General features: G+C 33.3%; 4 protein-coding genes across 8 annotated transcripts; 2 read left to right on the top strand and 2 right to left on the bottom strand.

The window, feature by feature from the left end:
* Positions 1–9: 9 nt before the first annotated feature.
* Agps (alkyldihydroxyacetonephosphate synthase) lies at positions 10–10,278 on the bottom strand. 3 transcript variants are annotated; one of them, XM_076902784.1, is made up of 6 exons: positions 10,235–10,278; positions 9,131–9,220; positions 5,364–5,644; positions 2,623–2,911; positions 2,123–2,432; positions 10–965 (listed from the first exon to the last, which is right to left on the bottom strand). In XM_076902784.1, the coding sequence occupies exons 1-6, from the start codon at positions 10,261–10,263 to the stop codon at positions 192–194; spliced, it is 1,773 nt and encodes a 590-aa protein (XP_076758899.1). In that variant the 5' UTR covers positions 10,264–10,278; the 3' UTR covers positions 10–191. The 3 variants fall into 3 exon arrangements, with proteins under 3 accessions (XP_076758899.1, XP_076758900.1, XP_076758898.1); XM_076902785.1 differs by having other exon boundaries at positions 10,178–10,251; XM_076902783.1 differs by lacking the exon at positions 10,235–10,278 and adding an exon at positions 9,819–10,058.
* Positions 10,279–11,411: 1,133 nt separating this feature from the next.
* Positions 11,412–12,341, top strand: Vito (nucleolar protein viriato). Its single transcript, XM_076902457.1, has 3 exons — positions 11,412–11,562; positions 11,640–11,746; positions 11,814–12,341. The coding sequence occupies exons 1-3, from the start codon at positions 11,471–11,473 to the stop codon at positions 12,299–12,301; spliced, it is 687 nt and encodes a 228-aa protein (XP_076758572.1). The 5' UTR covers positions 11,412–11,470; the 3' UTR covers positions 12,302–12,341.
* Positions 12,342–14,306: 1,965 nt separating this feature from the next.
* LOC143428268 (uncharacterized) lies at positions 14,307–16,203 on the bottom strand. Of its 3 annotated transcripts, XM_076902996.1 has the most exons (4): positions 15,965–16,198; positions 15,580–15,833; positions 14,817–15,005; positions 14,307–14,693 (listed from the first exon to the last, which is right to left on the bottom strand). In XM_076902996.1, exons 2-4 carry the CDS (start codon positions 15,829–15,831, stop codon positions 14,457–14,459), a joined length of 678 nt encoding a protein of 225 aa, XP_076759111.1. In that variant the 5' UTR covers positions 15,832–15,833; positions 15,965–16,198; the 3' UTR covers positions 14,307–14,456. The 3 variants fall into 3 exon arrangements, with proteins under 3 accessions (XP_076759111.1, XP_076759112.1, XP_076759110.1); XM_076902997.1 differs by having other exon boundaries at positions 14,307–14,639; positions 15,580–16,203; XM_076902995.1 differs by having other exon boundaries at positions 15,580–16,195.
* Positions 16,204–17,003: 800 nt separating this feature from the next.
* Positions 17,004–24,654, top strand: Vps8 (vacuolar protein sorting 8). The gene is made up of 15 exons (XM_076902746.1): positions 17,004–17,208; positions 17,540–17,818; positions 18,429–18,722; positions 18,997–19,215; positions 19,292–19,471; positions 19,730–19,975; positions 20,187–20,327; positions 20,390–20,845; positions 21,183–21,928; positions 22,493–22,880; positions 22,964–23,131; positions 23,207–23,354; positions 23,496–23,736; positions 23,808–24,021; positions 24,341–24,654. Exons 1-15 carry the CDS (start codon positions 17,128–17,130, stop codon positions 24,440–24,442), a joined length of 3,903 nt encoding a protein of 1,300 aa, XP_076758861.1. The 5' UTR covers positions 17,004–17,127; the 3' UTR covers positions 24,443–24,654.
* Positions 24,655–24,656: the final 2 nt, after the last annotated feature.

Below are 24,656 nucleotides of genomic sequence, written 5' to 3'. Positions count from 1 at the left end.
GTCTTCTTCTTTTGCTCCCTCTCTTTCTCTCTCTAGTTCTATCTCTCTTCCCCTTTGCTTAATTCACCACTGAATCTCTTTCTCAACAGATGCTACTCTCTCAATAAAATGATGCCCAAAGTGATAATGTGTCCCGTGGTGCACAAAGTCCCAAAACTAGTCACAAATGCTTTCTAGCTGTCACACATGGTTCATAGTTTCGACATACACTGTGGGTCCAGATTCCCTGTTGCAAATATATTATGAGGATCCAAGTGCGCTTTGGCCGCACGGTAAAGCGAGACACCGGCTTCACCTACAGCGTCCGCGTAGAAACAGGAACGTAGCTTTCCTACGCCATGATGATGAGACAAGGAACCACCGTTCGCGAGGATTTCTTCGCGTGCGACATGCTCGATGGTCTCGTACGTTTCTACCGGGTCTGGCAGGTTCATGTAATTAAATGCCATGTAAAAATAAACGCAACAACCGGCATCGTACGTCTGCGTGACGCGACATGAAATGAAATAGCGTTCGATTCCGCGTGAATAGCACTCCCTGGCTACACGTGACTTCACATTCCTGCACAACGACAACGCACGATTCCACGAGACGGACGTCTCGAACGACTCGGATAGAACGTAATATTCGAGTCCAAGATCTCTTATGTACGCTATAACAAAGGTTAAAACGTAGCCTCGTTCACCGTTCGTCTCTCCAGCCGGGACACCATTGTGCTGTTTCGCGACATTATAAATCTTTTGTTCTTGCGCCGCGACGTCTGCTGTCGAGCTACCTTCGAATAACAGAGTCGCGACACATATTTGGTCCCACTTGAAACGTTTTATCCTCGTGATATACGCCTGCTTTAGTCCTTGTAAAATTAAACCGAACCAATGGGGTTGCGGTCGCAACATTTGACCAAACTGGAACTGTTCATTGTCCATCAGTCGTATACTAGCTGGTTGGCATCTTTCTTTGGCTACCTGCTCATGAAAATGTACAATTGGAAAGTTTTTCTCTTTGAAGGAGAAGAAGAATTTAGTATAGATTGTCGGATGGTAGTTTTAGTAAATGTTTGAATAGTACTTGGAGACTATTTGAATAAGATCTTACATCAAAATTTGTTTGGAACAGTGATATTTCTTTAACTAAACGATTTCAAATATTTTTGTATCTCTAAATGTATTTTCTAATATAAAAATGAGTACGAGTACGCCAACAAATGACGGAAACATCAGCTTCGCACGTGGCGAGGGTTCAGTGAGAAAAAAAAGTCGCACAGTTCGAAGGCCAATACGGGGTCCATATCCCGTACCGCAGTGAACATGTTTAAAGATAAAATTCCATATGTATTCTTCATTTCCAATCTTGAACTACTTAAAAAAAAAGATGATACACACTGTAAAATCTGTAGTGAGATGAAGAAGTAAGTTAAACTGTTAAAATGCAAATTTTTTTCAGCGTTTCAGACTTTTAAATAGTTTCCATTGTTTTTTTCATTGTAATTCTCTCACTTCTATTTTCAGTACTCTTTTATACCGATTGAAAATTATCTATACTGAAATAAAATCACTTTTCGATATATATGATATGGTTGTACTTGAACTTATCGGCTATTTAATGCACGTGATCATATTTCACGAGACCTTTTCCTTAGAAGATTATTTTTCTAGTTCGAGCTGATTTAGTCCACTTATTTCTTAATTTCATTTGGCACGATACATACCACAGGAATGTATCGAACAAAACTAAAATGCTCCATACAAATTTTTTGTTATCGCTCAGTTGTTGCAACAACGATACAATTTCAAATTTACTATCTTTCAATTATTAATATAGAAAAGAAATTTAATTAATTCGTAAAACAATGTTAATTGAATTACGATATTAGAATACTTTCGTCAGTTTGAAATTATGATATTTCAAAATGTTCAATCTCTCCTGTTATCCAGCAGAATTTGTTTTCCTCGATAATGTATCATTATTGCAACACATAAGTGAAATTAATTAGTGAAAGGGCAGGGGTTCTTAACCCTTTTTGTGACGCAGGAGATTGTAAAAGATAACTACTAATACAACAAAGACACCATGATGCGGGGTATAAAAAGATGATCTCTCTAGAAGATTAACAAATACTTACTTGTCGTAATGCTGACACACCGGTTTGAAAATTTGGGAATACTATGCTACCGTGTTTTACTACTTTTGGCAACGGTCTGACTTTCAACACCACTTCCGTGACGACACCCAGTGTACCTTCGCTACCGAGGATCACATGATCGAAATCAGGACCGCAAGAAGCTCTAGGTACCAATATACCCCTTTCAAGGGTTATTTCTGGATCGTCCGTTCTACCGGTGACCATTCTCACTCGTACAACTAGGTCCTCGATGTTTCCATATCGATTCTTTTTCATGCCACTGGCCCTCGTCGCGACCCATCCACCTAAACTGTTCTTTCAAGAAATACAAACGATTATGCTGTTGTCAGAGCGATTAACTTGCAACCAGCGAATGGAAATAAGTAACTCTGGAGATTCTAAGCATAGTTTGTTCATGAGGACATAGTCAGAACTAATGCGTGTAAACAGTTAATCTGTACTTCATTGTAATAACGTGACGTTGATATAATATTGTGTACCTAGAAAATTCGTAAGAGTCAGGCTCGTGGCCGGATGTCAAACCGTGAAGTCGAAGCTGTTTCTCGAGATCTTGGCCGATAATGCCGGCCTCGCAGCAGGCGATCAAATTCTCCCTGTCTATCCACAGTATTCTGTTCATCTGCGAAGTGTCCAACAATATTATCGTCCGTCGCTCGTTCGTCGGGCAAGCCGCGGCACCGCTCACGCTTGTTCCACCACCGAATGGAATACAGGCTGATCCGTATCGAGCGCACAACTTAATTATTTTTACTACGTCCTCGTGGCACTCTAGAAAACGTTGGACATAGACGTCATTAACGGAGAAAGCATTTCAGCCTTGCCAGAGCTCCCCTTTTTTTTTTGCTCTCTATCCTTCAAAAGTTTTCCAATTCCAAGGAAACTAGAGAAAAACGAAATTTTGACTAACTCTAAACATTATTGAAAGCTAATTGTAATTTCTCGATAATTTGAAAGTAATCATTTTTTCTTTTTATACTTGTTACAAAATTGGAAACATTTTACAGAGAACTCTGGGAGATCTAGCAGAGTTAAAAATTTCTGATCCGTCGTATCAGGTTCATTTTTATAAATATAATGTAGATATTTAGGAAATAAATTTTCACGCAAATATGAAGAGGAAGTTTCGCAGTTTGTAAAAATAAATTTCCCCTCCTTTAATTGCAGTGTAAAAATTTTGTTGTGGCGATTCAATTTCATCCCCACTGTAACATGCATTTAATAAAAAAGGAACAATCCTCGTCTTTTCATTATTCATTCGGCGAACATTAAATTGTATAACCAGCCACGATAAATGCATTTCCGTGGACTTCTGCACAGGCAAAGAGGAGTTAAATTAGTCGTACTCTGCAAATATATGCAGTTGTAGGCAAGTATGCTGGTAAAAGCGTCCTATAGGTTAAATACCAACCAGTCAAAAAGACATAACACGGACATTGATATTCATGGGACGTTAAAGAGACATTGAATAATTAGTTACTGACAGAAAATATGAGTACCTAATACAGATTCTGTACCAGACTGAACCATAAATTAAAAACAAGCATGTTTAAAAAAAAAAGAAGAAATTGTAATTTTTTGCAAAAAAATTTTCAAATATTGTACTTTATAAATTTTGAAAATTACTACAACATTTTTTACAATTTTCTAATCCCATAAAAATCAGTTTTAGGATAAGAATTTTTATGCAGAATATATGCGAGCTATTAAGCTTGTATCCGGTTAATTTGACTTTATCCGCGGCTCGTGACATAGCTGCAATATAAAGTGTGTAACTAAGTCAAGGTTTGAAAATTCCATCGTTCGCGTTATGACTATCTTAGTCGATATCACTATTATACGCACAGCTGTGATGTGTCTATAAGCAGCAACGATCAAATATAGTCTTTGTAATATTTCGTGAAATAAAATGTTCTGAATGAGAGTCTGTATAAATTTCTAGAACGAATAAAGCGATATTCCTTTCACTCTCGTACGATTAATTATTCCTACAAACATCATAACAAAGAAAATTAATGAAGAAATAAATGCAATTAAGTATAAATATCTTATTGTTGTCATTACTGTATTATCATTGTTAAATAAATTAATTTGGAAGAAATAATTCATAAAAATTATTCCAAGAAATATAGAATGTTAAATAGAAAAAAACTAAGATCTGATAATGTATATAAATAGATCTATTGATGTCCTAATATTAATGAAAGTAACTGTGTTTCAAGAACAGAGATATGGTGAACAATTTAAACACCATTGAAACTAATGATAACAAAGTAGATCAAAGATTAGACAGACAAAGGTGTAGAAGTAATAAGGGAAAAGGTACAAAACTCGGGAGAGAGAAAATTCAAAAATTATTCAGAGAAGAATACTCTTTAGTTGCAATGTGATGATACAACTGGTAATGCATCTCGCGACGTGCAAACATGAAGTGTATGCACACGTACTGATGTATGAATACGAGTGTAAAGAAACAGCAATAGAAGTGTAAACACTTAAGCCAATAATGGCCACATAATTTGCAACAAAGCATTAATTGCATTAATTGCAAAGCATTAATTGGAGGGAATATAAAAATAATGGAATTAAAAGAAATGCAAAAACAAGTATATTGCTTGAAAATATTGAAATGAAATATTGCATACTACTATTGTACTAGTATTTGATATGATAACAAAGTAGTAATGTATTGTTATTAAATTAAAATTGTTATTAAACTAATGTATTGTTATTGACACATTCAGAATCTTCAGAACATTTGTTTATATGAATCTTGTTATTTTTGTCAAATGGAATGTTGATCTTCATAAGTGGATGTACAATACAAATTGATACAGGCGATCCTGTTTCCACAACCTGATTAGAGAATTGGAGCGCTTCTTAATATAACACCAACATTCCTGCAAGACTGCACAGCATGTATTAATATATTTTAACATTTAACAATACTTTCAAGAAACCTATTTTCAACAGTTCTGAAAGTAAAACAAGCCTGGTAGATTTGTTAGATTATATATCTCAGTTCATCTATTTAAGTTACCTGTACTGCTAATTTAAGTCTCGGAGATGAAGGTTTCAGACCATTCCTTTTCAAAATAACTTGCATACACATAAAAATTGACTACCAAATATTTTATAAATGACCAGCAGTGTGGTTTCAAGTAAATTATACCTAAAGGTGATCAGAGAATTATGATTCAATAAATAACTTTGAAACACTTACTGGGCCAGAGTATTATGTCCGGTATTCGCTTGAACGATCCATGCTTGAGAAGATAAATCTCCCGTAACGTGTGCCCGTGTGCTCTAACCAGCCGATCGATGCCCTTCAACGAATAGTCGATCTTCAATTCTTGGATAGCCTCCAACAGTTCCGTCGAAATGATCGGTTCCGGTAGATTCGTTGGCATCGGTTGAGGGTCGCATTTCTTGTGTGGTTCCACGTCGAACATGTCTCGCACCCATTGCGTGAAGTATGGAAGCTCCGTGTTACCGATGGAATACCTGAAAATTGTTTTCGTTGTCAGTAAAATGGAAGCAATCGCAACGATACCAAAAGTATACGTATCATCTTAGATGTTTAGAAAATATTGGTGGGCAAGAAAATATTTTCGATGTTCACGTATAAATAACGTTGTGATTGTTTTGACGGTGTTATGATTTTTTCCTTTCTACATTTTATATTATAAACAAAATGGAAACCATCATTGATTAAAGTTTATTATTTGCTTATAAAAAGATAAGTTTTATTCCATATTACAAAATCGAAAATACTTTCTTGTCAACCCAATAGTAAATATTTGAGAATGATTTTACAGAGCTCAGGCAAGGGTTTCTATTTCTTCCAAGAATATAAATATAACGTTTAGCGTCATTAGCAAATTAGCAATGTGACTCCACCACTTTCTAATATATTTACATTTTTAAAATATTAGAAAGAAGATGAAGTCGAACGTTACAGTTATTTCTTCAGAAATAAGTTTATTTCGTATGAAAAAAAAAAACTTAATAGAGGAAGTAAGTACATATGTGACTCCCTAGAAAATAGACTTGTTAATTGTCAGTTGTCCATCAATTTAATTACATAAATCACTGCACATATAGAATTTATATAGCAACGTTACTTGCAAGCATGCATGCAACTAAATTGTTGCGCAACTAATAATTACAAAGGCGAGTGTCCAGCGAGAAAAGTACAAAACAGTCGAGTTAAAAGAAAGATATAAATAAAGTTTGTATCACGTCAATTATTTAAAGCCAAGCTGATAGACTTTACTTTCTACACATTCTTCAAAATGTACAAGGACTTAAGATTATCTACCGTTTCGCTTTAAAACGATCGTACGACTAACGTTCGCAAACCTCGTCTTATCTTTATTTCCAGAAAATCACAGAAAAAACCAAATATTTTATTTAATCCAATAATCGCACTGTAAGGGCCTTCAATTGAATAATTAAGACCTGCATAAATTTAAATCCATTCCGTGCAAAGTGAATGTGTATAATCGAAACACAATCGAGAAATAAATATTCCTCCTGCAAAGGTCATTTGAATACAGAGCAATGCTCTCTCATAAATGAATCTCTGTTCTCTAAAGAATCCAAATTGAACTGAAGAAATAAAATTTATATTTGAAAAAAAAATCGTAATCGTTTTCGACTAACAAATATCGCATTAAAAACAGCTGTTTTAAGTAATACAAAATATTTCGTACATTTACATAATATCGCAATGAGTATGTAATTTTAATGAATTCGACAGACTGCTACAAAATTCGTAAATGAATATTGTACTAGCGCACTAGTTCAACGATTGTCTGTTTTGCAAGTACCAATTTGTTGGATAAGGATTTATACGATAAAAATGATGTTTTTAAGGGTTTCCAAATGAATGAAAAAAATTGTTTCAACTTTTGCATTACTCTATATTATATGAATAGTCAGATGAAATGCAAGACGCAAGTTATGATCCATTCAATGCACCCCTATTATTTATATTTAATAAATAGTTGAACTAAATGGGTTTCAACAATTTTTTATCGATACGATAATTTTACATGCGCATTTTACAATTTGAAGAAATCGAAGAATTTCGTTTCTTTTTGTTGACGTCGTCGTACAAACGCGTACAAATATTATGTAATACCACATAAGAGATTTGCAACAGCAAGGCTAACATAGAACGCTTTTCGTCGATGTCTGTATTACGAGTTTCATTCGTTTAATCAGTATATCTTATCATATACTGTCGAGACACCAATCTCTTGTTTCCTATAAGTTGAAAGACCGTTGCTTATTTTAATAGTTGAATCATCCTTTAAAAAGTACATATAAAACGCGATGCAACGAACAATTCTGCCCCGTCCAAATATTTTATAATCATATGTATATTTAAATGACATTATACGTTGAGAATAAAATATAAGATTGTTGTTTTCAGTTACTCCTGTAATATTTTACAAATATTTCGTAATTTATTACCTGTACATATTTACTTTGCTTCGATCAAACATCAAATATTAAATGAAAAACTTCCGTCTAATTGAAACTGCAATTAAATATTCATGATAAATGTATTCGAAGGAATCCTCGGTCCGTTGGATGTTAAAAAAATATTGACGTTGCATTAGTTTACCGATTCTCGATTCTTTTTTTTTTTTCTTCTTTCCGCAAAATAAAGCTCGGTTGCAAAAGCCACGTGAAAACACGCACTCTGAGCCGTGCACACTCGACTTTGTTCGTACTCCTTGCGATTGTTTGCGTTCATTAGGATTCATTTACTGGATAGAAACGGGCACACCAAAGCGCGTTCTCAGGATCGGCAGTGCAAACACGAAGAAGACGGAATTTCTTCCACGCGTTTGCTTGCGACATCCGAAGTAAACGAGTTCTAGACGAAACGGCGGCCCCTGGAGACCTCGATATAAAAATGTGCATTCCGATCTATCAAGAAGACTTTTTCCTCTAATGAGACGTACAAAATAGAACATTGCCATACTTTAAAATTTATTTGACACTGCAAAATTTTAATACAAATAAAAATCTCTTCTTTACCGAAATGGTGTCGACCAAAACTAATAGGGAAATAATGTTTTTAGAAATTGCAAATTGTAGAAATAACAATGTAGAATAAAAAGTAGTTGTAGAGATAACAATTGAACGATACGAAATAATTGCAATTTGTTCTGTTATCTGTTGAATATCGGTGAATTTAAGTACGTATCCTAATCGGCTTATGCAATAAGCTAAATTAGCTTTAACTCTATACTCGAACAATACATATCTCACAAGTCGCGCCTATTCAAAAATATACGATGATGAGTATACAAAAAAATGTACGATTAAGTTACAAAACAAATTTTCATTTTCCATCAGTTGCAATTACCAGTATTTTTATAAATGGAGTGGTTCAATAATTAAATTACAGTTTGCTTCTAGGAAAAAACAATATATATATATTGTTTTGTTATTTAATTACATACATATATCTTTTTTCTTAGAAGCAAACTGCAACCTAATTATTGAACTATACATTATATTTACACAAATATTGGTAATTACAACTGATTGGAAAAGAAAATTGAGAAGAATCAATACGTACAGTCAGACATTAAATTAAACTAACAGACGTCTTTCAATTTTTTCATCGTGTGATTTAAAACTATATGATTCAAAACTACTTTACCTAACGAATTAACATTAATTTAGTACGAATAAGTAGCGATAAAGAAGCTCTATCTACGTTCTTAAAAACCATCTATATATACATTACGATGCGTTCTAACGCATATGATTTTAAACGCATTCCTTTTTTTCAAATTAACGAAAAATAGAGGCAGAATCTTATTTATACAAGAAATAAATACGTATATGTTATTTGATTTTTTGCGCTATACATAATTGCAATCATATATAATTTTGTTCCGATTACTATGTTTGTAAAATATTAGTAAAATATTTGGATATAAATATACTAAATGAAAGCCTCACCTATTGCCAGTAAATTCAATGATGTTTCTCTCGTTCATACGAAACTCAGAATCCTTGTATCCCCAGCCATTCCACTTCAACAATTCTTGCCTTTAAAGATTCGAAAAGGTACTGTTATTCGACTCTATTCATTTTACACGCTTAATACGATACTATCGTAACAACTCGATGAAATTGATATATAAAATAGGAAAAGGAATAATAAAAGTTTGGGAAGAAAAATTCATAATACTCTCGGCGCGCGCGTTTCTCGCAGCACGTGACTGATCAAGCAACCAATCGGTAGAGGCACCATTAGCCCCTCGGATAGCAAATCCCTACCCGGTAAATGAAACGATTTTGTCAGAAAACTACCGATTGACAGTGAAAATAATGAGAGAAGCTAATCGTTTCGATGCTGTCGCTGTTTATTGCCGAAACAGGCGTGATATTTGATACGGTAATAACAATTATCGAGAGGCGAAAAAAATGTTATCGATCGAATTCTTTTCTCTTTCACGCTCGAATAGCACAAGGGATTCTCTGGATTCGTAACATCTGCCGATGAGTCAGCTAGTATTCAGCTCGAGGCGTGGCTACGAGCAATTTAACAAGTCTCTCGCACGATACTTTCAGCAATATCGTCGACGGTGTTCACCGGATTCACGATGGGCCGACGCGAATCAGAAATCGCCGGTAGAAGACTGACCTTTCCTTCGGCACAACACTCTGGAATCGGATGGGTCCGTTTAAATTCTCCGCATCCACATTCGTTTCTTTTTTCGATTTAGACGACATATTCTTTCGTGCCCACCACGAAAGGCCTAACCTTTTGATCCACACGACACGAACAGCAAACCGTAGATGCTCGAGCGCGCGCTCTTCGCGGCACTGTGTTGACTATTGACACGCGCACCGGCAAACCAAATTTAAATCAATAGAGCCTCCGCCCTACTACCATCCGCCTACCGATGGATCTCCTCGTGAAAGGAACCAATCACTTACACCCGATGCATTCCCGGCGTAAATAATGAACGCTTTCCATCTAATAGCGGCTACCTAACTCACCGCGTTCACCGTTCTTCACACATGTTCCCTCTTACGTTTACGTCATGATGCTGTTACCTTTTGCTGGATTGAGGGATTCTTTTCATGAAACAAATTCCTTACGCATGCGCGATTCAATATTCTATCGGACAGCGACTCTCAAACATTTCCCACCGCGAACACCCTTCTCGGGCTAAACAAATTTCGCGGTTCGACCACTCGAAGGCTGTTGCCACGTTACAGAAACGTATTCTACCGCTAAATTGCTAAATCTTAGTGAAAATTAAATATTACTGCCGCGACATTTCCTGGCATACGCTCGTGGTGTGCCGCAGCACCCAGTTTGAGTACCCCTGCTATAAGAGTCTAGCAAACTCTGGGTTTCTGTTCGTTCGGATATTATTCGCAATCATAGAGTAACAAAAGAAATTATTTCGAGAGAGTAACTTGGGGTACCTTCTTTTTGCGATGATTCGTGAATAGTTCTAGCAATTGTCACTAGTGGCATTCTAAATAGAGGAATATATACATACAGACCAATTAACAGCCAATGTAAATTACATGCATGCGCGTGTGTGTGGATTTACTGCATCGATACCTTTAATGGTTACCAAAAGTATTAAGAACGGAAAATCACTAACAATTAAAGGGGATCGGAATAATCCTCTATTATATCGTGTTTGTATCCAATTATCGAAATTACGAAAAATTTAGTTATACGTTAAATATTGATATTTAACATGTAAACGATTATATGTTGAGTAAATAGATATACAAGAAACAATAGCTTCAAATGATAGTAGTTTGAAATACTCTACCCAGATGTGTGAAAAGCTTTATATAAATAACAAATAGAAATATTCCTTAAATTAACATTCGTACTTCTATTTCTGATGATTGTAATCATTTCTTGAATCAAGTATCAATGTATTAACTACTGTACGCAGAAACAAGCGCACAGTCTAAAAACTCCTTTTGTATGTATTTTGTTTTTCTATTTTTTATAAAGAAAATATAGTAATCTTATACAAGTTATAAAATTGTATAGATTTTTTTGCATATACAAATACCAATAGTTTAGTAAATTATTTTTCCTTTTATTATTGTCATGATAACCTGGTAATTCTTATGAATTATTGCAATGTTGAATGGAATCTTAAAAGAAATTATATTTCTTTTTACGAATTAGTTTTGTAATTAATTTGTACATACTATTTGTGTCATTTTTCAATACAGAAAAATTCCGTATCCCGTATACACGAACATAACCTATACGTGCTCTAGACCCACGTGGATATAGCACCATATATAAAAATGCAGCCGAAATTGCTAGATGTAAATAGAATACCCAGTCAACCTAAGAAACGCAGGAAGATTACTCTCGTATTTGATGAGAAAAAAAGACGGTAGTTATATTAATAGTATTCAAACAAATTGAGAAAATTATAAACGAAAGAAGTTTATTATATTTTCATGTACATAGTGAATTTCTGAAGGGATTTCGTAAAAGAAAATTACAACGACAACAAAAAGCTAAAGAGGAATTGCAACAACGATTAAAAGAAGAAAAGAAAAGAATTAAACTCGAGGAAAGTATATTTATAATACTAATCTTTTTTTCGCTACGATTGGTAATAAACTTAATTACTTTTACAGGCACGAGAACGTTATAAAAAATTGTTATCGAACCGTGATGTACCCGAAATTCAAGAGTTACTATCCCAACAAGAATATGAGACAGAAGGACATACTATCAGTATTTTAGAACTAAATGTTGCAGATTTAGCAGAAAAAAATGCATTAATGGGTGAAAACAAAGGAATTAATGAAGTGGAAAACGGTGAGGAGGAGGAGGAGGAAGAAAGTAATAAAAATTCAGAGAATGGTGAAGAAATTGTAGGAATGAATTTGAACAAATCAAAGGAACCTAAAAATTCAAAAGAAACTGTAGAAGAAAAGGAAGTGAATAACACAAAGGATTTGAAGAAAGTAATACAGAGAGCTGTATCGAAAGAGATGAAGAAGAGTAAAGCATTCCGACAGAAGCAGAAATTCGAACGTCAAAAGAATAAGAAAGAGAGCATGAGAAAACGTAAGAGAATTGAAAAATTTCAAAAACGTAGTGGAAAACTGAAAAAAAATTAAATCATTAAACCTGATCAAACTTCCGTTTTTAAATATTGTAAATATTGTAAATACAGTTTATAATAAACAATTTTATACTATTATACTTTTTTCTTCCGCTTTTTTTTTACTGAAAGGATATATATGTTTATTTAAACATCCCTCACATTTAGAAAATCTTGATAAACAAATTTCTTATCCAAATCCAACGAGTAAATAGTTTATGTTACTCCAAAAATCTTTTAGCCATTCTTCCGGTGACATTGCTGACTTTTTTACCCATGCTTTATAATTAAATAGTTTTACTTCTCAGGTATATACTTTACCATTTTTAGTATAAAGACTATAACTATGAATAAAAATGCTTATGCAACAAATAAGTAATAAATAAATAAATATATATATTTACTACCTTTTTGATATAAAAATAAGCAATAAATTTGTTTTTTGAGGAGTTTACATTACAAATTTGTCTGAATTCTTCGTTTTACAATAAAAATTTCAAATGACTTGAATGAAATATTCAGTGTAGCACTTATGTGCTTCTATAGTTAAGTAAAAACTTAAGTTATTAAAATATAAAAAGATCTAAGTCAAAATTTGTACGTAACTAATATAATCTTTACTGCTTCTTTTTTTACTACATTTAATTTAAAATTTGTCTTCCGTTCAATCTACAGGTCTAAGATATAATAAATATAGAGGTAATACCTACATGTCAACAAAATATTATTGTCAGAAATCTATACAAGGAAACTAATGAAATCAAGAAGGTCCATATATTCGCACGCAGATGTAATTCTTTAGTTATTTATTCTTTTTATATAATTAAAATACTTAAATTGCACATAAACTGCACATAAATGGTAGAATAAAACATTAACTCATATAGTACGGATTTACCACAAATGATATTTATGTTAATGTATATTCAATCTATGATAGCATTGAATCCAGATTAAGAAAATCTAATTTTCTCGTTTGAAATATTCACATTCACAAAATCTAATTATGAACTGAAATAACTTTATTTCTTTTTAAATAAACTTACCAATTCATAACAGAAAATGCATAAGACATTAAAATTAAGTGATGTTACTTGTAGATAATTGTATTTTTATGTATTATAATTAAAGATCTATTGTGCAAATGCAATTGTAGTGTTAAAAAAAAATGATACTTATACACAAGTAAAAATTATTACTTAGAAATGTTGCAAAAAATATTTAAAATTTGTAGCTGATAATCACAACACCCTGACCAAAGATTATCTTTTATATATGTACATAATTTATCTGGTAGATATATAATAAGTCAACAAAGCAAAATCTAAAATTTCATTAAAGTATTAAAATACATATAAAAATGTGTCTGTATTATAATAAGTGTATATGTAAGTAAGATTACTAATTATACATAAATGACATAAGTACAAAAAAGTTAAAAAGTGATATAATAAAAATTGTGCAGTGCATTCCCTTCACTACTCCATGTCACACCCGTTCGAATTTAATTTGAATAGATGAAATTGCCTTATATAATTATCTTAATATATATACACAACCCTTTACTTCACTATATAATACCACCATATGTTAGAGCTTCTTTTTCTTCAAATACATGTAGATAAGTAAATAGTTTATTACAAATATTGTCAGTCATACCACCAATATATATTCGATCTGGCAGAATAATACAAAATATGATTTGTTTATACATGCATCCATATAACTGGTTTTACCACCATATTAAGGTAAGTAATGCTTTAGTATTACTATTAAGCATTCTATTTAAATAATAATAAAAATAATATTATGAAAAATACCTTATATCATGTCTGAAATAAGTACTTTCAAATTCTTAATCTACAACATCTGGATTCAATGCTTATCTAATAAACTGCTGACGTCAATGGACGGAGTGGAGGAATGCATAGATAGAAGGTAAGGGATAAACTTTAAGAAAAATATAATAAATCATGTCTTATGTTAAGACTTGAAGAATCAATATCAATCAATGTTACTTATAGGGAAAATTAAAAAATAAAATTGATGGCCATATCTGTAATTAAATTATGTAAAACGTGAATCTGTCACTCAGATCGATTCGCATAAAATTAAAAGAATGTCCATATCATGTGTTTCGATTACACATTGATGCGTTTAACCTTTTATACTTAACCTGGAATTTGATTAGCAATGGTATTATGACCAGTAGTGATGACCGAGGGAACTGTTGAATCCTGCATTAAAGTACGCGTTTCCTCTTCTTGGTCGGAGAGTGGTATCGCCGGAGTATCATGGGGAATTGTTTGCTTCAGCTTCAGTTGACTCGGCAGCTCCGTAAGTACCGGCCCGTACTGCGAAGTGGAACCCACCAGCAAGTCAGTTGATGGATTCAAACCGCCCAACATCTTTCCTCATAGCAACGCATACATAAGATAAAGAAACGAACATACGAGCCAAAGCAGCAGATGGCTTCCGATAAATAAAACCAAACTCAAAATATATGGATGCATTAAAAATATATTGTTTACCTGACCACTACTTCCAACCATTCCACCTCTTGGTGATTTGCCACGATGGAAGAACCGAAGCCAAGCCCAAGCGATACCCAAAAGTAACCCACTCAACATCATGCTAGCACCAAGTATTATGGAACATTTTGCAGCATCTTCAACGTGTTCTTCAACATTCGTTGCGGACGTGGTTGGGTTCTCATTTACCTTTATGCATAATTGTTTTGTAGTTTAGTTTCATTTATTACACAGCAGGAATATATAACCACGAAAACTTTGTAGTTATTAAAGATTAGGTTAGAAAATATTTGCTTCCAAATGTTTACAATGCACTCTGCATAAAAGTACATTATAAGTAAAATTAGAATTACATTAAGAAAGGGAATGCTACAACGTAAACATTTGTATTTCAATTTCATACGTTGCTCATTTTATCCTATTATGTTATTAATCTTTTATGTATTTATGTTTCTAAAAGAAAATAAATGTTGCCATAAATTTAAATAATTATAAAAGAAAAATATCCCAAATTCTATTTAAAGAATGTAGAGTAAAAGAATGCCTCGAATGGAAATAAATATTATCGACATTCTTGAAACAAATAAACAAGACACCTGATGATTAGAATAAGATTATACATATCATACACCTATTTAGCACACGCTGAAAGATAGTAGCTTTACTTAAATATATGTCATGCTACTGTCGTCTCTAATGGATTTAAATATTTACATTGTAAGAGTCGTATTGTTAAAAGGGTGTCACACATATCTAACGTTACCTCTACTTTACTTTCTTCTGGCATATCGTCGGATATAAAACTGACCAGCATCGTCGTCATGCCAGCAACGAAAAATGATAAAGCGACCGAAAGTAATACCCATTCGAACCATTTGCTAGAGCTTAGTTTATGTCTTGATATGATCCTCCAGAAACCACTTCTTAAACCGCCTCCACCTCCGGCACCGTCACCTCCAGTATCATACGTGTAACCCACCGTCGTGGGTTGATAAACAGCACCGCTGTCTGGCATATCTTCTCGCAAAATGTACGCAATTTTTATAGATTTCTGTGCCCAGCAATGGACACTTTATCGCACGCGAAACTTTTAGTTATAACCACTAAACGTGATAATATCTAATATGTGACGTGAAAAGTGGTATTACTTCGTTGTCAACGTGTCAGTTTCTGATGGACGTTTCTAATTGTTTCAGAGCTTCTATTTCATGTAGCGCAATTTTAATTTTTCATGGTTTTATTCCCATATATATTCGCAATGCAGATGCATCATGCACGCATAACGCACAGATTCCTAGACGTCACGTATTAAAAATCCACTACGGATACCATAGATATCGCAGATTAGAGTTGTACGAGTGATATCGAGAGATTGCGTCTCGTTTTTACTCACAGTTGTTGACTATTGCAGTCGTACGATGGCAGTACGTTTGAATTCTACGTAAATGCACATAACAAGAGTTCTCAACCTTTGTATGGCGCAACGGATTATACAACCGCATGCGGTGACAACTAATACCATACTACTGAACTACAAGTGCGCACATGTAAATAGTTCCGAGGGCGCATGTGCGCTCGCGGGCAGACACTGATAACTCCTGGCATGGAACATAGCTTCATAAAAGCTAATTCTTGTATTAATTAATGCTCTGAGAATGTATGTAACATTATTGTATCATAATTCAAACTAAGAATTATTCGTATCATTCAGTACCTATACATATATATATATATATATATATATATATATATATATATATATATATATATATATATATATATATATATATATATGATCTAAATAGATCTTGCTTGTGCTAGACGAAAACTAAATAAGGTGGATTCCTACAAAATAGCTATTCTATATGCTAGAGTAGAATCAAACGAAGTAGATCTCTACTGTTTTCTTTTGGAAATAGCCGTTTGGTGCAGCACTAACCATAGGACAATGAAATTCAGGACGTGAGCACTCTCGTTGCTTCTCTTCTTAGCTATACTGTGCGTTATATGATTGGTCGGAGCTTTTCATTAATTACACGTTAATAGCGGCAAATGAACATTTTCATAATCGCGAAAAAATTGCTTGAATTCGTCTCAGAGATCACTCTTTAAATGTTTCCTCTCGAGTATTGTGAGACACTCTGTATATAAATATAAACGATTTATAAGTATGCATACCTATATGTATATGTAGGTATAGTAAGTTACATATAAATATAGTAGTCTTTCTACTATTGTCGGTCCTCTATAGTTCAATGAGATACCTCTATATTTACGTGTATCAGCTGTGGAATGACAGGTGGAATAAAAAATGGCTGAAAATGGGTTGGGGTCGGATGCTGGATCTCAAGAATACCTCGCCATTGAGGTTATTAATTCAGATATCGAGGAGGTAATTAAATATATTCATCGTAAAAGCTGGTTACATTTAAGAGCTGTGTGTACCTATCAATTTTCAGGTTAAGTTTTCACTCATCCAATTATACTCTCTGATTATATTTATAAATGTAGTATAATATTACAAATAATACACTTATTAAACTACATTTTATTCTGTTAATAGTGAAATTCGTTTCGCGAAGTTATTTTTAGTATATTCTACTCTTTTTATACTTCAACTGAAATTTTTACTTAACTATAGCAAATTTGATTATGCCATCAGTTAAATTACCAAATTTTATTGTTAAGATCATCGATATGAACGATGTACTTTGTAATTTTAGTTGGACAATACAGAATATGCTATACCAGCTGTGGAAGAATTACCTTCTCTAGAAAGCATATTGACAGAACCAGATTGCGTGTCGCTATCTGGAACTGATGATGATTTGGGTTTAACATTGGTTGAAAAGCTAGGTAGCAGTGAAACGACAAGCATTGGAAGTCACTTATCATTAAATTCCTTAAACAAAACAAATAGAGCTTCCCAACCTACATCTTCTGGTGCTATTCTAAGGCATGTTATATTGAAAGGAATATCAGCTCAAATCGTATCAGCCAGTGTAAGGAAGAATTTCTTCTTTTAAATGATACTGTTCTGTTTTGTTGACTAAAAAGATTTTTCACATTCTGCAAGGAAATTTGGAGATTAATTTTATACAAGTTAAAAAAAAAAATCAAATAAATTTGTTCAATTTGTAAAATTATTAAAACAATTCATATATATGTCATTGCTATGCTTCGGAATGGGACCAATGGCTGATCAGCATGAAACTTGTGATGCAAGGAGAGAGAAGAGGGTGAAACAGAAATTGAAAATTTTATCTTTGTATACTTAATGACTTTCAAGATATTAAACAGCTTTTGAGATTACACATAAAATACTAACTATATAGACATTAATAATCAATCACCTTCATTGTAGTTGCTGTAATCATGCATTGTGTAACTGACTATTGCTTCCAACATAACGTTTGTATAAGCAGCGTTCTATGTAGGTTTCAGAAGTTTTTCAATATTTTGGAAACTATTAAATATGTGAATTTTAGATTTAAGTTCTATTTCTTCCTCTCCCATTATCTTCCAAATTTTATATTAATTGGCTACTGGTCTCATTTGTTCTATGAGAATGAACGTCGCTACATTATTTTTGATTACATTAAATTCCTATAGGAAAAAGTCAATGCTGGCTTAGCAAGCGCAGTTGCTGCCGGAGGAAATATGTTAGTAGTTGGCACTAGTCATGGTCTGGTATTAGGTTTCGATTCTTCTCAGACATTAAGATGGTGTGACCAAGAAGCGAGGCATCAGGGTTCTGTGTCTGCATTATGCTTTAATCATGATGGAAGCAGGATACTAGCTGGTTTTGCTAGAGGGCACATATTAATGATAGATAGCGTCAATGGAAAAGTATTAAGAACACTCACAGATGTTCATCCTCTTGACACAGCTGTATTACATGTTAAAGTGAGATCAGCTTGCATTATTTTAGTATTTAATGTACAACTAGAGTGGCAGATATTTATGTGCTTATGGAGAATTTAAATATACAAAAAAGTACAAAATGCACATAATGCATACAAAATATGTAAAATAAAGTATATGTTATTACATTTAATAATTGAAGCAAATATCTACTTCGGTTTCATTCATGTTAAATTCCATAATTCATATAAATATCCATAGTCTGAATGGAATATTGTTAACTTTTCTTTAATAAAAATTAACATAATTTTTATAGTTCACAGATTCACCAAAGGTAGCATTATGTAGCGATAGCGGTGGATCCGTTTTTGAGTTGAATTTTACAAGAGTAATGGGAGTAAGAGGTTGCGATAGCAGGTGTTTATTCAGTGGATCGAAAGGTGAAGTGTGTACGTTAGAACCTTTGTTGTTGAATCATCTGCCATCACATCCATTGAAAAATTACACTTTAGTAGCAATGGCGACATTATCAAAGGTTTATATATTGTTAAGAGAAGCTTAGAAACATGCTATGTATACATGTATAACCTTATATTACTTTGACTTTTTAGGTACTAGTAGTTTGCATAAGACCACGAATGCGTGTTGTATTAACTCATCCTTTATCTGGTGCTCCTATAGCACCACCACAATTATCTTGGCAACTTGTAGTCATACAAGCATCAGATGCTTCTCGCGTAACTGATCCTGTTCTGGCCCTTGCAAGAGATGATGTGGTTTATTTTTATCAAGTATTGAATTTCATATAACATTCAATGAAATGAAGGGTCAGGGAGAAACAAAGATGAAAGAGTTTAATTTTTCTCTACAAAATAATATTTTTGGACATTATTTTTTCATATGTTTTAAATGCAGAGTTGAAAGAAGCATAAAGACATTAATAGCGAATTGTACCAGGAAAGAATTTTCGTTGTTTCCTCTTGGCCAAATCTATTTGTCAAATACACATAATGTCAACGAATTTGTACTGATGAAACATTTGCCACTAGGTATGTACGGAAGCTGGTTCAAGAGTAAAATTGTCACCTTTGAGAAGAATGACTCTTCCATACACAATAAGTAACCTACGATGGTTAAATCCCAGATCATTAGCAGTATTGGATACTCAAGAGAGATTACATTTATTAGATGTAAGAGCACAGGATAATTTGGAAACTTTAGATATGAGTCGCGTTGGGATTTCATATGCATCCAGCCATTTTAAAGGTCTGTCCACTGGTGGAAATGTTTCGAAGGTATTGATGGACTGAATTATTATATTAGGATCTTTTTGCGCAATAAAAAGTCAGTTAATAATATTAGTGAAACAAACTTATAATTTATAAAATTTATAATAATTATAAAATTATAAGTTTATTATAATATTATAATATTAATTTTATTGTACAAAAAGAGACTTGGTACATTATTAAATTTAAATTTACAACATTATTTTTGAAATTGCAGGCAATGGCACTGGCTGGTGAAAGAGCATGTTACAATACTGTAGTAACTTTTGGTACTCAACTTTTACTGCTGGGTACAAAAAGTTTACATGTAGTTTGCATACGAACATGGACGGAAAGGTTGAGACATTTGACAATGCAGGTTTGTATACTTACGCGCGTTGAATTTTCCATTTCATTATATCATTTCTTTCATTATTCTAGAGACGATTTCCAGAAGCGTTAGCATTAGGACTTTCTTTTTATCAAGACAAAGGAAAGGCAGTTGTCGGTCTTCGCGGTTCGAAACAACGTCGCAAGCAAATAGCTCGTGATAAAGTGTGTCAGGTTTTAATTCAGTACATGGAAGAACTGAATCATTGTTCCGCGGACGAAAACTCCGAGTTCGAAACAGTCATAATTTGTGTAGATTATTGTATACAATTAGACAATACAGATTTATTATTTGGTAAATTATGGGACCTAGTGTCGGAATCTGATGGGCTGAAGGCGAGTTATTTACATGCACTTGAAAGTCCTTTATTAGATGGAAGTTTGCGACCACGTCTACCACCGTTAATTGCTCAACAACTAGTTACCCTTTACGACCAAGAAGAGAAAGTAGACTCACTTCAAGCTATTATAGTGTTATTAGATGTGGATTGTTTGGATATCCATCAAGTGAGTAAAACTATTTATACCTTCTTATACTCTCCTTCCCTTGGATGTTTCTGTTTAACCCTATAATACTACTTCTATACCATTATTTTAATTAGTATTTATACACGACAGTATACATTTTGAATAAACATGTAAGAACATCTAAAGAACTGTACTATGGAATAAGCTAAGAGTTTCCTGAAAAAGAATTCTTAAAATGTTAATAAGAAATAAAATAAGTGCTTAAGGAACTCTTTTACTCGCAAATATGGATGTTAGTATTTAAGGGTTAATTGGATTAGAAAAAAAATACAAATACAATACAAACAGTACGTACCTGTATTTAACAATAATTTAGGTAACGACAATTTGCCGACAACGTGGTCTTTGGGAAGCTCTAATACATCTTCAAACGACGGCATTGGGTGACTTCACCGCTCCGATTCATCAATTGGTGCCGATATTACAAAGTATGTTAACGAACTCGAAGGATTCGTTATCTCGTGGTAGCATACAATTGGGCAACGCGTTGTTGGTCTACGCTAGTTGCTGTTTGGCTGGTCGTGGTTTCCCCAGAGATGAACTTGCTGAGGGCATGTCTCAAAGAGCAAAAACAGATGTGTTAAGAGCATTATTATCGCAACATTCAAGTTTGGCTAATGACACAGAAAGGCAGTATCCATACCTGAGAACTTTGCTTCAGTTCGATGCAAAGGGATTCCTTGATGTGATAGCAATCGCCTTTCAGGAGCCAGAGTTTACATCTGAAATGGGCCTTAGACAACGTCAGAGGCTTATAGATATATTGTTGAATATCGTTATGCCTAGCACACCGTTAAGTCCAAAGAATCCTGATTACATTACTGATGAACAAAGAAATCTAGTTCTTATATTTATAGCTAACGAAGTCGCAGAGAATACTGTTAATTTAGAGCCTAGTATGTTAAATAGAATGATAGAAATATTATGCACTGATTCAAACATGGAATCATCAAAAGAGCTTAAGACTGATAAAGAAAACGCAATACTGGGATTGTTGCGTTCTAAAAAACTGCGTAATATATCAGATAATACTTTACTTAAGTTGGCAGAGAGAGCTAAGTTGTAAGTATATGCGCAAATACAAACATGTAAAATTAGAGATATAAATTATTATAAATAAATTAATTTTCATTCCATATCAACGCTTAAAAATACGTGGGCACTTATTTTCGAAAAAATGTAATTCCTTTAAAAAATTACAAAAGAAAGATGGGGCAGCCATAGAATATTTTTACTATTATTACAGCCATGTATAATGCCATAATAAAATTAGCACTCGTAATCGATAAACCTTATTGAAACTGTTTCGTTATTTGCAAAAAATTCTTTACATTCGTCCTGTTTAATTTCTAAGCTATGTAAAATGGTTCTTTTAAACCGATAGAAATACTACCGTAATTAATTCAACTTATGTTAATTTAATTTGTCTCAAATGTGTTCGTATATTATTACTGTAAATTGATCAAAGTGTGTCCGAATATTTATGAGCGTATACGATAGACTATTTCCATGATACAAAAAAATGAATTGTATCAATTTTTCAATACGTGTTAAAAAATCGGATAGTACTGTTAATATTAATAGCATTATACATAGTAACTTGTATTGCAGTATGTAATGTTACAGTATGCGAGTCGCTGAGTTGCTGTACAGTGCTAGAGAGGATTGGATCGCTGTCTGTAAATGTATGATATTGCATCCATCGAGGCATCCTGATATTTGGGTCTGGTTGAAACATCTTTCGTCAAATTCGATGCACGAAGTTGTAATGACAAACGTTGAGGCTCTAGTAGGTATTGACGCAAATCAATTTGCAATGTTGATAGCGACGCATCTGCAAAATAAAGTTGATGAAATATTGCAAAAACTGGAAACCAACAAAAGCTTGCAATACGCTCTACTAGAAGCTCTGTATCAAATAGTACAATACAAAGAAGAACATATTACGTTAGAGCTTACAACTGATATGTTGGAAAAATATTTGGAACTAATGTGCGAATTACAGCCTGATTGCGTAAATAAAACCTTCTGTTGTATTTAACAGTTTTTATTTTAGGCTGTGTTGCATATTAATTTCAATAATTCTCTTCGATACAGGTTGTGGCGCACATACAAGGATTGCATGGATGTAGACTGAATGAAGCGTTGCAAATAGTTCAAAAAGCAAATCATAAAGATGCAGAAGCAGTGATGTTAGAAAAATTGGGAAATTACCAAGACGCGTTTGATATTCTTTTAAAAGAGTTTCAAAATAATCTGAAACTGGTAAATATACTATATACTTGGCTAATTTTAATGATACTGAGTTGATGTTGCTTTCAACTTCAAATTTATTTGCAGTACTGTCAAAACAAAATATTGGAGAGCGCATCAATTCATAGTGCGGTACAACTTGCCGGTATATGCAGACGGTCCGCAGGGAATTTAGATTGGATGCCGCTTGTGGAAACTATACTTCAAACACATTCAAATAGCAATGATGAAAAAGGTGTACTATATTTTTCACTTGCTGCAACAATTATTTAACCCTAAATTATTTGTATGCCCCATTTCCCCTTTCTTTCACTAAACAAATAAAATTAATATCATTACATTGACTGACTAAATACCAAGTATTTTTAATTTATAGTTGAGAAATTAAGTGGGAAGTTATTGAGGATCGCACTAGAATTTCTTAGCGGCACAACAGCATTGTCAACCGTATTAGAACAAATACTAAAACATCCGTTGGCAACAAGTGGAACAATAGGTGATATAAGACAATTGTTATCTGGAGTACTTACGCATTCTCGGTATGAACAAACTTTAGTTGAAACCACTGCGCGTTTGGTCAGTTTGGACCTTCACAATGCACTGAAAAAATCACTCAGGTATTGAACAGCTATGAGAATCAAAATTTGCTGGTGCTAACTTTTTAATACTAATGTTTTCTATCTTGTAGGGACGCGGGGAGGGCCACTGCCAGCGTATCGATAATTTGCCCAGTGTGTAGACATTTGTTATCACAGTGTACAGACTACATAGTAGTTTTTAATTGTGGTCATGGTTTTCACTCGCAATGTTTAGGGGAATCAAAATCTTGTTATAAATGTTTAAACACGAAGGGATGGGCACCTGTTGTTACTCATATCACACACACTACCAAATCATTCCATGTAAGTAATATTTCGATTATTTTTGAGAATATATATCGTACGTACAGCGAATATAACGAAAGCATTGGTTAGCACAACTTGTTATTATTGTTACCGTCGATTATACAAATGCTTTCGTTACTGTATACACAAGATGTCCAGTATTATGTGAGAAATATAAAAGGATTTATTCATAAAGCAAAGAAAATGTAACTAAAAAACAAGACTATATGAGATATATGTAATCCTGTAGTTTTTCTCACATAGTACGAAATATTTTATATATTGTTAAAATATAATCTATATTTCTATATTAAAATTGGGTATCGTTATTTTATAGGAACATAAACAAATTCTGCCACCGGAATTTATGCGCAATAAAGATGTTTCTCTAAGACTTGCACCACCTACTTCTTTACCAGATCTTGAGGGTATTTTTTAATCTAGTCTTTCAATATCAAAATTTGTCATCACACTTAATCACCGGTGTGTAGCAGTCTGTTAGTAGAATCGACTGCTGTGTGTTATAAATGTACATTACATTGGATCTCTTATTTTCATTCCACGAACACATTATATTATTCTGTTATCATATTTCATATGAAGAATTAAATTATAATCGTTTGTAATGAGACTTCTTTTTATATATACATATA

The sequence above is a fragment of the Xylocopa sonorina genome, chromosome 10 (genome assembly GCF_050948175.1).
Source record: "Xylocopa sonorina isolate GNS202 chromosome 10, iyXylSono1_principal, whole genome shotgun sequence".
Lineage (NCBI taxonomy): Eukaryota > Metazoa > Arthropoda > Insecta > Hymenoptera > Apidae > Xylocopa > Xylocopa sonorina.
Note: the sequence above shows the minus strand (reverse complement) of the source record. Positions and strands in the feature narration are given on the sequence as shown.

Bases quoted from the DNA above. Each gene is read 5' to 3' on its own strand.
- Agps (XM_076902783.1), bottom strand. From the start codon at position 9,907: ATGTCGTCTAAATCGAAAAAAGAAACGAATGTGGATGCGGAGAATTTA. The intron at 9,221-9,818 runs GTCAGTCTTCTA...GAATCTTTAAAG, and splicing joins AGTGTTGTGCCGAAGGAAAG to GCAAGAATTGTTGAAGTGGA. The intron at 5,645-9,130 runs GTGAGGCTTTCA...AACAATTTTCAG, and splicing joins ATTGAATTTACTGGCAATAG to GTATTCCATCGGTAACACGG.
- Vito (XM_076902457.1), top strand. From the start codon at position 11,471: ATGCAGCCGAAATTGCTAGATGTAAATAGAATACCCAGTCAACCTAAG. The intron at 11,563-11,639 runs GTAGTTATATTA...TCATGTACATAG, and splicing joins TTTGATGAGAAAAAAAGACG to TGAATTTCTGAAGGGATTTC. The intron at 11,747-11,813 runs AAAGTATATTTA...TACTTTTACAGG, and splicing joins GAAAAGAATTAAACTCGAGG to CACGAGAACGTTATAAAAAA.
- LOC143428268 (XM_076902996.1), bottom strand. From the start codon at position 15,831: ATGCCAGACAGCGGTGCTGTTTATCAACCCACGACGGTGGGTTACACG. The intron at 15,006-15,579 runs GTAACGTTAGAT...TTATGCATAAAG, and splicing joins CAGAAGAAAGTAAAGTAGAG to GTAAATGAGAACCCAACCAC. The intron at 14,694-14,816 runs GTAAACAATATA...CTATGAGGAAAG, and splicing joins TGGTTGGAAGTAGTGGTCAG to ATGTTGGGCGGTTTGAATCC.
- Vps8 (XM_076902746.1), top strand. From the start codon at position 17,128: ATGGCTGAAAATGGGTTGGGGTCGGATGCTGGATCTCAAGAATACCTC. The intron at 20,328-20,389 runs GTTTGTATACTT...TCATTATTCTAG, and splicing joins TGAGACATTTGACAATGCAG to AGACGATTTCCAGAAGCGTT. The intron at 23,355-23,495 runs GTGTACTATATT...TTTAATTTATAG, and splicing joins AAATAGCAATGATGAAAAAG to TTGAGAAATTAAGTGGGAAG.